Source organism: Cetorhinus maximus, chromosome 1, assembly GCF_964194155.1.
Source record: "Cetorhinus maximus chromosome 1, sCetMax3.hap1.1, whole genome shotgun sequence".
NCBI classification, from domain to species: Eukaryota; Metazoa; Chordata; class Chondrichthyes; order Lamniformes; family Cetorhinidae; genus Cetorhinus; species Cetorhinus maximus.
In genome coordinates, this window is record NC_135879.1 from 66,827,604 (window position 1) to 66,843,010 (window position 15,407).

The window sequence follows — 15,407 nt, forward strand, 5'->3', positions numbered from 1 at the left end:
CTCCCCTCCCTCTCCTCCTCCCCTCCCTCTCCTCCTCCCCTCCCCTCCCTCTCCTCCTCCCCTCCCCTCCCTCTCCTCCTCCCCTCCCCTCCCTCTCCTCCTCCCCGTCCCCTCCCTCTCCTCCTCCCCTCCCCTCCCTCTCCTCCTCCCCTCCCCTCCCTCTCCTCCTCCCCTCCCCTCCCTCTCCTCCTCCCCTCCCCTCCCTCTCCTCCTCCCCTCCCCTCCCTCTCCTCCTCCCCTCCCCTCCCTCTCCTCCTCCCCTCCCCTCCCTCTCCTCCTCCCCTCCCCTCCCTCTCCTCCTCCCCTCCCCTCCCTCTCCCTCTCCTCCCCCCCCTCCCCTCCCTCTCCTCCCCCCCCTCCCCTCCCTCTCCTCCCCCCCTCCCCTCCCCTCCCTCTCCTCCCCCCCCTCCCCTCCCCTCCCCTCCCTCTCCTCCCCCCTCCCCTCCCCTCCCCTCCCTCTCCTCCCCTCCCCTCCCCTCCCTCTCCCTCTCCTCCCCCCCCTCCCCTCCCCTCCCCTCCCCTCCCTCTCCTCCCCCCCCCTCCTCCCCCATTCTCCTCCCCCATTCTCCTCCCCCATTCTCCTCCCCCATTCTCCTCCCCCATTCTCCTCCCCCATTCTCCTCCCCCATTCTCCTCTCCCTCATTCTCCTCCTCCCCCTTCTCCTTCCCCCTTGTTCTCCATCTCACCCCCTCATTCTCTTCCTCCCCCTGATTTTCTGCTTCCCCCAGTTGTCTTGCTCTCCCCGTTCTCCTGCCACCCCTGTTCTCCTGCTCCCCATCTGTTCTCCTGACCCCCGCCTCCTGCTCTCCTGCTCCTATCCCCTCTGTTCTTCTGCTCCCCCTCCAACCCGTTCTCATGCTCCCCCCCCCCAAATCTCCTGCTCCCTCCGTTCTCCTGCTCCCCCAATCTTCTGGCCTCTGCCGCACCCATTGTCCTGGTCCCCCCCCGCATAAGGTGATACCTTGCGCATCATAATATCTACAGTATAAACTCTATTCAACAGTGTGAAATACTGGAAATGGCAAAAAAAATTAAAACCACAGGCCAATTTGTTGGAGGGAAAGCCTGAGAAATTTCTCTCTGACTCCCCTACTTAGGCAATTGAAAATAGTCCAGGAGATCACTCTGGCCCAGAGAATTCTATGCAGTATCTGTGTTTTAGGTGATTTCTGCTCTAGCCAGAAAGAGGCTCGGGTCTCATTTGAAGGAACTTCATGAGCTTCCAGCCAGTTCCAAAGATCCGCTGTTCTCTAGGGAAAAGAGGCATCTCCTGACATCTAACCTAAATTTGGCCTTAAGCAATTTAAAATTGTGGCCCTTGTGGTTCTCCCTAACTTGTTTAATTGGAGAAAAACTGTCAACTTTAACACAGTCAATCCCATTCAACAATAACAACAGATTGCATTTATATAGTGCCTTTAAGGTAGTAAAGCATCCCAAGGCTCTTCAGCAGAGTGCTATCAATCAAAATTTGACACTGAGCCACATAATTAGATATTAGGCCAGATGACCAAAAGCTTGATCAAAGAGGTAGGTTTTAAGGAGTTTCTTAAAGGAGAAGAGAAACTGGGGAGGAAATTCCTAAGACTGGGGCCTAAGCAGCTGAAAGCATGATTACCAATGGTGGAATGATTAGAATTGGGGATGTGCAAGAGGCCAGAATTGGAGGAGTGGAGAAATCTCGGAGGGATAGGCTGGGGGAAGCAACTGAGATCAGGAAAGGTGAGGACTTGGAGTCGAAAACGTGATTGAGAACTTTAATCGAGGATTTGCTGCACCTACCCCCTTTAATTATCCTCTTTTATAAGTAAATTTGAAAGCCCCTTTTAAAATAATTCATTGATTGTGCTTCTGTCAGAGTTGTACATTCTAATCACTCTGGTGTAAAGAATTTGTTTTTCTAACCCCATCTTTAATTTTTATTATAACAAAGTTATTCCCACTTGTTACCACGTTGGAAATAATTCAGCGTTAATTACCTTATCATGAGCCCACATAATCTTGAGGACCTTGATTATGTTACTTTTCTCAACCTGAGTGAAGATCCTGAGTGAAAATCTTTCTTCACAACTGTAATCTCTCATCCCAGGTTATACTCTATTAAATCTGCACTGAAACTTTTCCATTGCTTTTATGCCCTTTCTATCATGGGCTGCTCAAAACTGTGCAGCTTACCAGCTGCAGTCTAATGAAGGCTTGGTGCAAATTCAAAATTAGTTGTATGTTTTTATGGATGATTTATATTCTTTGCTTCAAGGTTAAGTCTACTTAAATATGCAAATTGGTGTCCTGTGGAAGTTGTAGAGTCCAGTTTGAATTTTTGAGATCTAATTGGGTGGAATGTGCTCCAGTTTGCATTTTTGTAGCCTTTCCTACCTGTGCTGCCACTGTTTAATGATCCATGTCTTTCCACATCCTGCAACCCTGTTTTTTAAATGATGCAGAAAAAGAAACCATGACTGATTTGGACATGGAATAATAATTCCTTTCATGCATAGTTTTTAAACATGAAGCATCGCCTCTAGTCCTGATATCATATTGTGGGGAAGTTAACATAACAGAAAACATACATTCAAAAGCTACGGCTCTACACCAGATGGTGAAAATTTGAAAATTTACATTGTGCTCCAAGTTGAAACATGTTTACATGTTCAAGTATGGAATGTTTGAACTTACTTAAATTTCAGCAACATTTGTATGTTTGCCCACCACAATGTACTCTCACCCTCTTCCCTTGACCATTGTCTCAGACTGAACCAGACTGTTTCCTCAGTGCCCTGTTTGACCCTGACTTGAGCTTCTGAGTCCATGGGCTAAATTTTCAGGCCCCGCTGAGGTCAGGCTCGGAGGCAGGTGGAGTCTGAAAATACCAGCGTCGGCTGCTGTGCCAATCTCCCGGCACTGTTCCCAGTGTTGGCCATTTTGGGGTGGGGGGGGGGTGGGGGGGCGTTGGGGGCCAGGCAAGATCATCTTCCCCCATGAGGTGGGCGCCCAATTAGGGTCATGAGGAGCTTTGTTAACACCATTTTATAGAGACTGGAAATTTGCAGTAGGCCTCCAGTTTCTTGATGCGACAGTTGGCATGTCAAATGCCTGGAGCTGGACACCCAGCAACGGGATGGGATGTCAGCACTCCAGACAGGCCTAGAGACCCTCCCTGCCTGCCTAGATGCGGATGCAGTCAATATCTGCCCTTTAGACGGAATCCCCTAACCCCACCTCAGAGTGGTGTGCTGGCTGAAGTCTCTTATTTTAACTAAGTTTTTAAAAGAGTAGCTGAGAGAGTACCTTCTTTTTGAAGTACTGTCTCAGTAACATGCCATTCATTGCAGCCGGGTGCTCCTCTAAAGTTGGAAGGCCTCTGATTGGCCCTCCAACTTCAAGAGCCTGCCCGCTGCCCTTAATTAGGCAGGGAACCTGTCTCCATAGCAATAAAAGGGCAGAATTCTAACAAGTGACCGGCTTCTCCTCGCCAGGGGTGGGCTTGGGACCTGGAAACAGTCCCAGCTCCTGTTTCCTTCCCCGCCCCACCCCAAAGCCAAAACTCAACCCTATGTCCTCATCAGCACAGAGACCTCTCACTTCCATATTCATAACATTGTCTGCTTCTAGGTTACCTCAGCCCACTTGTTCCTTTGTCACCTGTCTCCTGACCAGCCTTCCATCCCCCACCTACCATTAATATTAGCTCATCCAAAACTCTGATACACCTATTCTGCCTGCATCAAAGTTGGCTTACCCCTTGCTGATCTCCAGAGACTCCCAGTCTCTCACATCCTTAAATTTCGAAATTCCTAATCTTATGTTTAAATGTCCTTCCCCTCTCTAATTCTGTAATTTACTTCAGACATACAATCCTCCCTTCTCCCATGCCATGATCTCCATTCTGCTCACCCTAACCTCTTGTGTGCATCTATCCTCTCTTTGTCCCAAGTCTTGAGCTGCCTGGGTCCCACTTTTTGGAATTTCTTCCCTAAATCCCTCAACCTTGCTCTCATTTTTAGGGTCTTTCCTTAGAATCTATCTCATCAAACAGGTTTTACCATCCTCCTAGACTCCTTGAGTTCAGTGTTCATTTTTTGTCAATTTTTAATTTCATTTACGAGATGTAGGCATTGCTGGCTAGACCAGCATTTATTGTCCATCCCTAATTACCCTTGAGAAGGTGGTGACGAGCTGCCTTCTTGGACCGCTGCAGTCTTTGTGGTGTAGGTACACCCACAGTGCTGTTAGGAAGGGAGTTCCAGGGTTTTGACCCAGTGACAGTGAAGGAACGGCGATATATTTCCTGGTCAGGATGATGAGTGACTTGGAGGGGAACTTCCAGGTGGTGGTGTTCCAATCTATCTGCTCCCCTTGTCCTTCTAGATGGTAGTGGCCGTGGGCTTGGAAGGTGCTGTCTAAGGAGCCTTGGTGAATTCCTGCAATGCATCTTGTAGATGGTACACACTGCTGCTACTGTGCGTTGGTGGTGGAGGGAGTGAATGTTTGTGGAAGGAGTGCCAATCAATCTGTGATGTTCCTTGGGAGATTTTTTTCTATATTAAAGGTTCTATATTATTACAAGTTTTTGTTGCCTCAGCTTCCTATCTGTACTTGAGTTCAACAACTTTTTTTTATTAATGTATTTTATTGTGAACCCTCCAAGTGTGTTCAGTTTGTATTTAGTATTATACTTCTAATCGCCTCAAGGTGGCAGTGATAGATTAAAAAACATGTTTTTTAAAATTTAGAGGCAGAATGAGGAGTATCAATCACTCGTTTTAATGGGATGTAATAGTTGAAATTTAGAGAGTCCCTAAACTGAAAATCATAATTCTTTATTGCTGAGACTGTAGGCTTGTTTATAGGCACCCAATATTCTGTGGTTCTACAGCTGGGAAAGTTAGCACAGAATTTGTCCTGCACGGTTGAATTATAAGTAGTGATGTGTTTTATACCTCAGAGCTTTGCAGAAATGATACACTAGTTTGTATGTCTTAACAGGACAGAGATAGTGGATGCACTGATAGTAACCTTCCAAGAATCCTTAGATTCTGGAAAAGTTCTAGAGGATTGGAGAACGGCTATTGTAACATCCTTATTCAAAAAGGGAGGGAGACAAAAAAACAGGTAACTATAGACCAGTTAGCTTAACATCTGTCATTGGGAAAATGTTGGAGTCTTTTATAAAGGATGTAATAGCAGAGCATTTAGGAATACATAATCTAATCGAGCAGAGTCAGCATGGCTTCATGAAGGGGAAATCATGCCTAACAAATTTATTAGTTTGAGGAGGTAACAAGCAGGATAGATAAAGGGGAACCAGTAGCTGTAATAAATTTGAATTTTCAAAAGGCATTCGATAAGGGGCTGCGCACAAGGCTGCTTAGTAAGATAAGAGCCCATGGTTTTGGGGGTAGTGTATTAGCATGGAAAGAGGATTGACTAACTAATAGGAGACAGAGAGTTGGGATAAGGGGGGCATTTTTGGGATGGCGACCTGTAACTAGTAGAGTGCAACAGGGATCAGTGCTGGGGCAACAATTATTTACAATATATATATAATGATTTAGATGAGGTAAGTGAAACTACTATTGACAAGTTTGCGGGTGACACAAAAATAGATGAGAAGGCAAGTGGTGAGGATGACACAAGGAGTCTACAGAGGGATCTAGACAGGTTAAGTGAGTGGGCAAAACTTGCCAGATGGAATATAATATGGGGAAATGTGAGGTTATGCACTTTGGCAGGAAGAATAGAGGAGCTGAATATTATTTAATTGGAGAAAGACTGTAGAAGGTTGCAGCACAGAGGGATTTGGGAGTCCTTGTGCATGAATCCCAAAAAGCTAACATACAAGTTCAACAGGTAACAGGAAAGGTAAATGGAATGTCGGCCTTTATTTCAAAGGGATTGGAGTATAAAAATAAGGAAGCCTTGCTAAAACTATACAAGGCACTAGTTAGACCAAACCTAGAATACTGTGAATAGTTTTGGTCCCCCTACCTAAGGAAAGATATACTAGCATTGGAGGCAGTCCAGAGAAGGTTCACCGCATTGATCCTGAGTATGGAGTGATTTTCTTATGAGGAAAGGTTGAGTAGGTTGGGCCTGTATTCATTGGAGTTTAGAAGAATGAGAGGCGACCTTATTGAAACATATAAGATTTTTAGGGGGCTTGACAGGGTAGATGCTGAGAGGTTGTTTCCCTCTGTGGGAGAGTCTAGGACCAGAGGGCATCATCTCAGAGTAAGGGGGCGCCCATTTAAGACAGAGATGAGGAGGAATTTCTTCTCTCAGAGGGTAGACAACCTGTGGAACTCTATACCACAGAGGGCTGTCGAGGCTGGGTCGTTAAGTATATTCAAGACTGAGATAGACAGATTTTTAATTAGTGAGGGAATCAAGGGTTATGGGGAAAAAGCAGGAAAGTGGAATTGAGGATTATCAGATCAGCCATGATCTCATTGAATGGCGGAGCAGACTCGATGGGCCAAATGGCCTACTTCTGCTCCTATGTCTTATGGTCTTAACAGGAGCTTTATTTACAATGCTTTAAAATGTCCGCAGCCACAAGCTTACAGTTTGCTTTTAGAATCTCCTTCTCAGTAACCACACTCAGCTTTGTCTAACACCACAGAACAGAGAAGAGTTAACAGACACAGAATCAAACACGTAACAATTGAATACTACATCTTCCCCCTCCTATAAAATTTATTTTAAATGAAACCATCATAAACTTCAAACATATGTACATCGAGTCTTTCCTTCGAGTTCATTGTGTCCATTTTCTCTAAGTACAGAAATAGTCTTTGAGATATGAAGGTCTCTGATGATGGGGCTTAGATCTGTGAACTTGAGGTTCGCATGATCACCTTGATGATCAACAACGCAGTCACTCATTGGAAAATGAGATGTGTCCTTATAGTTACTGTCCTTGAAATATCCTGATCTACTCCCTGTCAAGCATCTCGTGTTCGACTTTGTGTTGTCATTCAACGGATAAGCATTGGTACTGAGCAACTGCTTGATCTGCTTTAGTCCTGATGGAGATGATGTGAGCTTGTGGTTGCGATTTGGCTATTTGATGCCATCCCAGTCTCCAGCTTCGAATCGTTGTTCTCTTGCACATGTTCGCTTTCACTCTGACATTCTTGTTAGATCGGGATGATGGCTTAATAATCGTCAGTGGCATGCAAAAGTCACAATCGGTCATAAGTTTAGCTAGTGTCTTTCCGGTCAGAGAGTGTGGGATGGATCTATATGTGCAAAGTAGGATATGATTGTATTGTTGAAACGTATTCCCCTCCGACATACTAGCTCTCAGACTGTCACCCTGTTGAATCATTCAATGCCACCATTTGATTGCGGGTTGGATCACAATGTCAATTGGTGGACTCTGGAGGGGAAAACGTTTCAACAATCCAATCATATCCTACTTTGCACATATAGATCCATCCCACACTCTCTGACTGGAAAGGCACTAGCTAAGCTTATGACCGATTGTGACTTTTGCATGCCACTGACGATTCTTAAGCCATCATTCCAATCTAACAAGAATGTCAGAGTGAAAGTGAACTCAGTGAACTGGCTGGAAACAAACTGTGATCTATTGTCCGTAGTGACACACTCCAGCAAACCCCATTTTGTAAACAATTTGTCTAGAATGTCAATGACCGTAGTGGTGGCTTTGGAATTTGTTGTAGCGATTTCCCATCATTTGCTCTGTAGATCACGAACAACAAACAAAAAACGTTGATTTCTAGGGGCTGCTTGCACTTATCTTAAAAATATCTGTTTACAGTTGTTGCCAAGGTCTTGTTGGCCATGAATCGATTGTAGAGTGCGGACACAGTTTAACAGATTTTTCTGAGTGTACAAGCTATGCAGTTTCTAATTAACTCTTCCATACAGTGATCTATTGCTGATCACCAGACTGCATCACGGGATTGTTGTTTCATCTTAACAACACCTGAATGTCCTTCAAGGGCAAGATGTAATACACGTTGCTGTAACACTTTTGGGATAACCGCTCGAGTCCTGCATGTGATACAGTTGTCATCAAGCAATGTGAGTTCATATTCTGTAGCATGGGACCAGTTTTTCCTCTGTTTCATGAAGCCACTCAGGATTTAGATACTGGCCTACATTCTGCAGTACCCTGTCTGTCACTGATTCTGCCTTCACATAACAAGATTCGCTGATGCACGTGAAATCACTGCGATCATGTAGTCTTCAGTGTTGCAAGTCGTTTCGCTATCACTAATGCTGTCTGAGATACTAATACGGTTAATCATATCAGCTACTTGGTTGCGTGAACCTGTAAGATACTCGACCTTGAAGTTGTATGATGAAGATGAACTGACCATCAGTAGATGCATAGAGGTCGGTGACCAGCTCCTGATGTGGCTAACAATGTAGTCAGTACTTGATTGGCGCAAAGAATGAACTTTCTACCATAGAGATACATGTGCTAACGATCACAATCTAGTTGCAGGCTGCTGCTTCCCACTCTCCAGGAGAGTATTTGCATTCAATTTGTGACAGCAGGCGTGATGCCTTAAGCGATTGGTCATTCACTTCCTTCCATGTACTGTGAGGGTAGAGCTCCTATTGCATTTCCTGACGCATAGTTGAGACATATGTTTTTGCATGTGGGCTGAAATGTGTGAGGGCTGACAGAGATGTTATCTTTACTTTTAACGCGCCAAACATTGTTTGCTATGCAGTTGTCCATTTCCATTGTGCGTCTTTGCACACTAGCTTCTGAAGAGGCTTCCCGATCTCTGCCTACTTGCTAGTACCGAGGAACAATGCCAACTCTTTCACTTTAGACGGGATCAGAAGCGCATGGATGGTTTTGACATTGTTGTGTGTAGGCTTTACTCCATCTGCTGTCACTGTCTACCCTAGAAAGTCAATCTTGGATGCTGTGAATGTCATTTGTCCTTGTTGAACATCAAATTGTGCTGTGCAGGTCAAGCGAGCACTGCCAATAACTGCTGATTGTGTTCTACTTTGTCCCTTCCATGGACAATGATGTCATTGAGTAGTTTGAGCATTCCCTTAACATTTGACAACACTGAAAAACGACCTTTTGGAATGCACTAATGCTGAACATAGTCCTTGGGGCATTCTGTGGCCTTGAAACAAAAGTTGTAAAATATTGGTTTTGCTCCACGAGTGGTATCTGAAGATGCATGTCAAGCTCCCTGAAGACTGTGGAATCCTGAAATGATGCTGACAGTTCTTGGATTATAGGAAGTGGATATTTGTCTAGAATGTTTGCTCGTTGACCACATTAAGGTTGCTTATAGTCTAAGTTTGCCATTTTTGCATCATGCAATGACTAGGTTTGATATCCAAGATGATGAGTCGATACCGCCAATGATAGTCAATGATACCGTCTCCTTCAAGTTGTTTCAGCTCCTGTGGCACTTCGGCACAGATCGGTAAGCAGCAATCATCTCAGATTTTGTGAAACTAGCAGAATTGATGTGTCAATGTGAGGAGCATGACCAAGTCCAGAAAATAAGGAAGGATACTGGTGTGTGTATTCTGTGTCGTTGAACATGTTACAATGTGCTCTGGTGGGGTCTTTTAAGTTTGAAGCCAAGCTTATCTAACAGGTTTGCCCCTATAAGGCTTCTGCCTTTGGCTATGTAGAATGTGAATCTGTCTAGGGTGATGTTTTTGTAATGCACTGGAGCTGTGATTGTCCTCAAAACTGGAATAAAAGAATCATCGTAAGCTTGAATGGTGTCTGTCGCAAGAGAGTGAGAAAGTTGCAAAAAATAACAATGGTAGAGTTTGCCATTCGGTATAGATACTTTTGTGCCAATATCAACGAGCAACGGTGCGATCTCAACTGAGCAAGCCTTAAAGTCACCTGATGCTTTACCATCCATGATGGTAAACACATGCTGTACCTCAGTCTCAGGAAGAGACTCCTCCACGCGTTGAACTGATGAATTCTTCTTTGATGTCCTGCAAACCTTTGCGAAGTGATCCCACCTTAAGTATGAGTTACACTTTTTCCCTTGAGCTGGACATGGTGGTGGGAGCCAACGGGTACATCCACATTTTGGGTATATTGTTGAGGGTACTTGATCACGAGGGCCCCCTGGCATCTCTGGCGAGACATATACCTTTCACTAATCACACTTTTCTTTGGCCCGAAGTATTTTTTGAGAGCACTTAATGCCGTATCAAATGTAGATGTGTCTTCTGTGAGCTGCTCAAATATTCACTGGCCTTCATCTCTGAGCCAACAGACGAGTATCGCCTTCTTGCAGGTCACTGCTACATACCGCCCATATATGTTGCGACTAAGTAGGTCTTGAACCCTGAAATTCATCGATCCCACCGCATGGCTGGTTCCCCCAGAGAAGAAAGGAACGCTGGAGCCAGTAAATTTAAACTTTTCTCCATCATCCTCGTTGCCAGTTGCGTTTTATGTTTTGGAGATTCGCAGAGATGACACACTAGTTTTTATGTCTGAACAGGACCTTTATTTACAAAGTTTTAAAATGTCTGAAGTCACAAGCTTACAGTTTGCTTTTAGTACCTCTTTCTCAGTAATCACATTTAGACCTAACTAACAGCACATAGAGCAGAGAGTTAACAGACACACATAATCAAACACCAAACAATTGGACAATTGAATATGACAAGTAGAAGCCAAAGACGTTTCAGAATTGGAAACTAGATAAATGGCCGAAACAGTTAACTTTTATAGTAAAAATCCTGGTTAATAGGAGAGCTTGAAGCTCTTTGTGGGACATTTCTATGACTGAAGAGACATAATGGGAGGGATTTTCCAGCCCTGACATGAGCGGGCATCATTGTGGGTGGGACGGAAAAATTTGTAGAGCCGTTGACTTTTCATGGCTTTTCAAATTTTCCCACCCTGCCCGTGACAATGCCGTCCGGTGTCGGGGCTGGAAAATCCCACCCACTGTCCCTTCCAATGCTGATTCCCTGCTCTTCCAAGCTCTTTCAACCCTGCTATCTTTCCTGTTCTGTTGCTCAAGATGTTGATGTCACAGCTCCTAAAAGCTTTGGATCCTGAGTTGTCCTTTTTACTGCAGGTGGCTAGTTGTAAATTGGGATGAACCCAATGGTATTGACTCTTGCCAGTTAGGTGGCCATTAATGATCGGGTGACCATAGCTGACCCTGACGTCAGTCTGGCTGGTTGGTTGGTGTGCAGCGGTGGGCTGTTGTGGTGGCTCACTCTGGTGGCTGTTGCCAAGCTGCTCCAGGACCCACTGTTTCCAGTTTTTCCGCTGCTTTCTGCAGTCTCTGCTTCAGCCCATCTTCTTTGTTTCCTTCTTATAAGATGCTGTAAGTTTATAGTTCAAATGCTGTTTTGTAAAGGTGTTTGTTTTCATTTAAAAATGTCCTGTTATTACACATTTCCTAGAACATAAATATGTGTGGACTATTTGGCAATGTGTGTTGGAGGATCAATCTTTATTCTCTTACTAATGATTTTGATTTTTAGATGTTTCAGAATTCTAGGCACCCTGGTTATTATATGTGTTTTACTTTCATTGTAGTTATTATATGCTGTTCATCACAAACTTTCAGTCATGAAATTATTTATTTCATTAGGATGGATTAACCACATGATGTACACTACCATTTTTAAAATAAATAATTCTGCAAGCATTAATTGAAATAAATACTTTAGGATGTTTTAAAATAATTGAGCATGTTGATTGTTTTGCAATTGTTCCAATATATCTATTAAGCTTGTTTGAAGATTTACTGAAGTCTGCTTTTAAAAGCCAAAGATCAAACCATTGCCTGAAAACAAAGAACATTGCATATGGCCCCAAGATATCGTATGAAGGAAACATAGGCCCAGGTTTTGCTGGAAGGGGACATCTCATAGCTGATCGAGATAGTTAAACTTAATTTCCTTACCCATCAATTCAAATATTTTGTCCTGTGAGTTGCTGGAGGTGCAGCCTGATAACGGTATGGTGAGGGCAACGAGGCATCTGGGACGTCAATGACTGACTGGACCAACACTCGATCTCCTTAACCAATGAGACTTGAGAACTGAGAAAGAAACAGAGGAATGACAGAGGAGGAAGGTGAATTAGAATCACATCAAGTACAGATAAAAAATAAAGAGAGGAAAAGAAAGATCAGATTAAGACAGAGAGATAAAGGAATGAAAGGAAATGTAAAAAAAATTAAAAACCCCTAGATACTTACTCTAGGAATGGAGCTCCACAGTTTAAATTGTTTCCTTTCTGCCCTGGAGAGGTTGATTGGCATTGTTAAAAAAGTACTTTGTTAAGTTGTAGCCCTAACTTTCTGTGGTGAGCTTCATGGGCAATTAATATGAAAGCACAGCAACTTCATGAAACTCATGGAGAGGTCGAGGGCAAACTGCCATCTCGTGAGGCTAATGGCAGAGCGACGCAATTCGTCCAGTAACCGGTGACAATTTGCAATTCACGGGGTGTCTCTTCCTCAGTACAGCTTGCTGGGCAATTTACATAACTGAGCACCATTAAATTCAGCATTATTTGGACAGCAAAATCTGGCCCATAGGCAGCATCTGTAGAGAGAGAAGCAGAGTTAATGATTCCAATTTTTAGGAGTTCTGAATGAAGTTTCACCACTTGTTGTGTTCAAAATTCAACTTTTTGTATTTATCATAAGTGGTATGGCAAAAGCCATATTTGATATAATAATTCCAATGGCCCTGGACCAAAATGCTATTTTAAGCTGAACTGTTGGCAGTTTTGTGCCTTTGTCCACTGGGAGAAAATTTGGGACATTCCAAACTTATCTCATAATAAACTTAAACACAAAATCCCACTACTCAATTAATTCCTCATCCAAGGATTTTCACTTGAAGTTTAGTGAAAGAAAATGAGCCATAAAATTCAGCATTGTTGTAAATGAGGCAGCCGTCAGTGCGGAAGAGAGTAATAACATGATAGAAGATATCAGATATAGCATAGGAATTATAAATACATCAGACTCTCATTAAAACGCACGCAAGTTTTCCTTTGTAAGATGGTACTGTATGTTCATTTGTAGCGTAGTCTCAATTACATTGTAAAAATGTTAGAACAAAAGCTCCAGTGTCCTTTTACATAGTGAGAGCATGATAACATGTGAATATAGGTGCATAATCAGTGCTGTAACATAAAATATTTCTGTGCATTTGTAAATCTGTATCCAAAAATAATTTTCACCTGTCTTTTTAGTTCCACAGCTGGTGTTTGGTGGAAACCTGGATTTTCTGGTGTTTGATTACCTGTCTGAAATCACCATGTCACTGCTCGCAGCTGCTAAAGCCAAATCTCCTGTGAGAATATGTTTTTATTATTCAACAATAGGAGTGTAGCCAGGTTATAGTACACAGTGTGTCCAAAGGTTCTTTTTGGGGGGCAAGTGGGGACATTAGTGTACCATCCCTAACTATGCTCCATTGTGGTTAGTTAATTCTAGGACAGTCTTCATAGATGGTGCCAAAGAAGTTTGTTCCTCAGGAGGGTTGCTACTTTAAGTGGGGTGATGGGAAAATCTCATTGTTATGTTTCTTCACCTTGCAGAGATGTTCTTGGTTGGTGGTAGTGATAAATCCCTTCTAGCCCACTGGTGCAGGGCAAATGTTCAGAGGTGTTACTGGCCAATAAAATTACAGACTGAATAGCCCCAGTCAGGTTTCGGAAGGCCTGTGGATGTGTCTAGTACCAAAGCCTCTAGTGAAGCAATGATATCGACCACTTTAGAAGCCATCACTATCCCTGGTACCTGCACTCAGTGCTTTGCTGCTGCATGAATCTTCTGGAGCTGTCACTGTCCCTAGCTTGTTCTGCAGGTTCAGTGAAGCTTTCTGCAATCTGTTGCAGATGCAGGTAATAGACTTGTCCCACTACCCTGCCATTTTAACTGGATACTCAAGTTACTGTCTCAATATGAGATTGAGGCTCTTTGCATGACTGGGCCTGCAAAATTTGGGTCCTTGGGCTCCTCAGCTAAGGGCACTCATCTTTTCACCTTCTGAGGATCAACTTGACGAACAGAGGCTTTTCCAGATCTTTCATTCAGGATTCAAATTATGTGCCTGTTTTATTTGATCATACATCTCCCTTGACCAATGGGTTGGTGGGCAACTCGTTCTCATAATTTTACTGATATTTTTACTAAAGTGAGCCTCAGCATCAATTCTCCTCTCATTTTCATTCTTTCATAATGGGGGTGGTGTGGGCAGCGAACCTTCATTGGGCAACTCTCCGCAGTTGGATGGCTGAAATAGGAACTGTCCACAGGTGAGAAACTGAACCTGCATTTCTCCAGTAAAAACAGAAAATGCTGAAAACACTCTATGGAGAGAATCAGAGTTAGCGTTTCAGGTTGGTGACCTTTGATCAGAACATTTCTCCACTCTACTTTTTTATATTTATGCCCCAGTGTACTGTGTAATGTTCTGTGCTTATTGTTCATTTTAATGTGTCTTTACATTGTGATTATTGAGCAAAGTTTCCTCATTATGATTTATTCCCATGGGTACAGAAATAGTAAAATCTATATTTTTTTAGCAGAATCATGGATATGTGCCTGATTTTGTCGAGGTTGCAATGGCCCCATTTATTAAGGATATTCAAAAAAGAGGTAATTAAGTTATAGTCATGGTTTATTTTCTTACTGCTTTTATCAGTTGGTTAATTGCAGTTTATAATCTTTAAACTCATTATAGTAGTATACTAACTGAAAGTAAAACTACAAAATTAACCATACCCCCTGTATTCTACCCTTCAGTCTTCTGTGTTATTTTTTTCAGAAAATTGCAAAACATACAGATTTGCTTCCTTCAATTCTCACTCACACCACCCATAATTTAGAACAGGTTTGCATTAAATTGGCACTGTTATTCAGGAAGGCCTGGAGCATTCAATCACTGGTACGAGAGAAGATAAAAGTTCACACTGGAGCAATATGGAGCGCTGCTCCGAGGATTAAGCAAAGGCATTGTTTTGGGACAGAATAAGAGGGAACTTAAACCCTATATCAGAGCCATACTTTCCTGAATTTGGACTATTTGATTGCATTTGTTATCTAAAGTGTGAAGTGTTCTGCTCTGTAGACTTGATATTCCTTATTTAAAACCTTTAACAACACTTAAATAAAAATATTTCTTGACTGCCCTAATCCATTCCAAGACGGTCCACAAACAAGCAGACAAACTTAAAACCAATCTTTTATTGTGGGACACTTTAAACCATAATCCTACGTATATACCCTTTTCTGCTCATGGAGCTCCTTGAGAAATAAGCGAAGACTAATGAACACTTATTTTATTCGTCCATGGGATGTTGGCATCGCTGGCTAGACCAGCATTTATTGCCCATCCCTAAGTCCCCTTGTTCAGAGGGCATTTAAGAGTCAGTGAC

General features: G+C 43.1%; 2 protein-coding genes across 2 annotated transcripts in view; both read left to right on the forward strand.

The window, feature by feature from the left end:
* fgb (fibrinogen beta chain) overlaps window positions 1-15,407 on the forward strand; it is a 285,364-nt gene that overhangs the window by 157,364 nt on the left and 112,593 nt on the right. The gene's annotated exons all lie outside the window — the stretch shown is intronic.
* Window positions 1-15,407, forward strand: part of LOC144680621 (uncharacterized) — a 188,906-nt gene that overhangs the window by 1,468 nt on the left and 172,031 nt on the right. Inside the window, exons 2-3 of the mRNA XM_078542247.1 lie at window positions 13,218-13,318; window positions 14,559-14,628. Coding sequence (XP_078398373.1) covers window positions 13,218-13,318; window positions 14,559-14,628 — 171 coding nt within the window. The remainder of the gene's footprint in view (window positions 1-13,217; window positions 13,319-14,558; window positions 14,629-15,407) is intronic.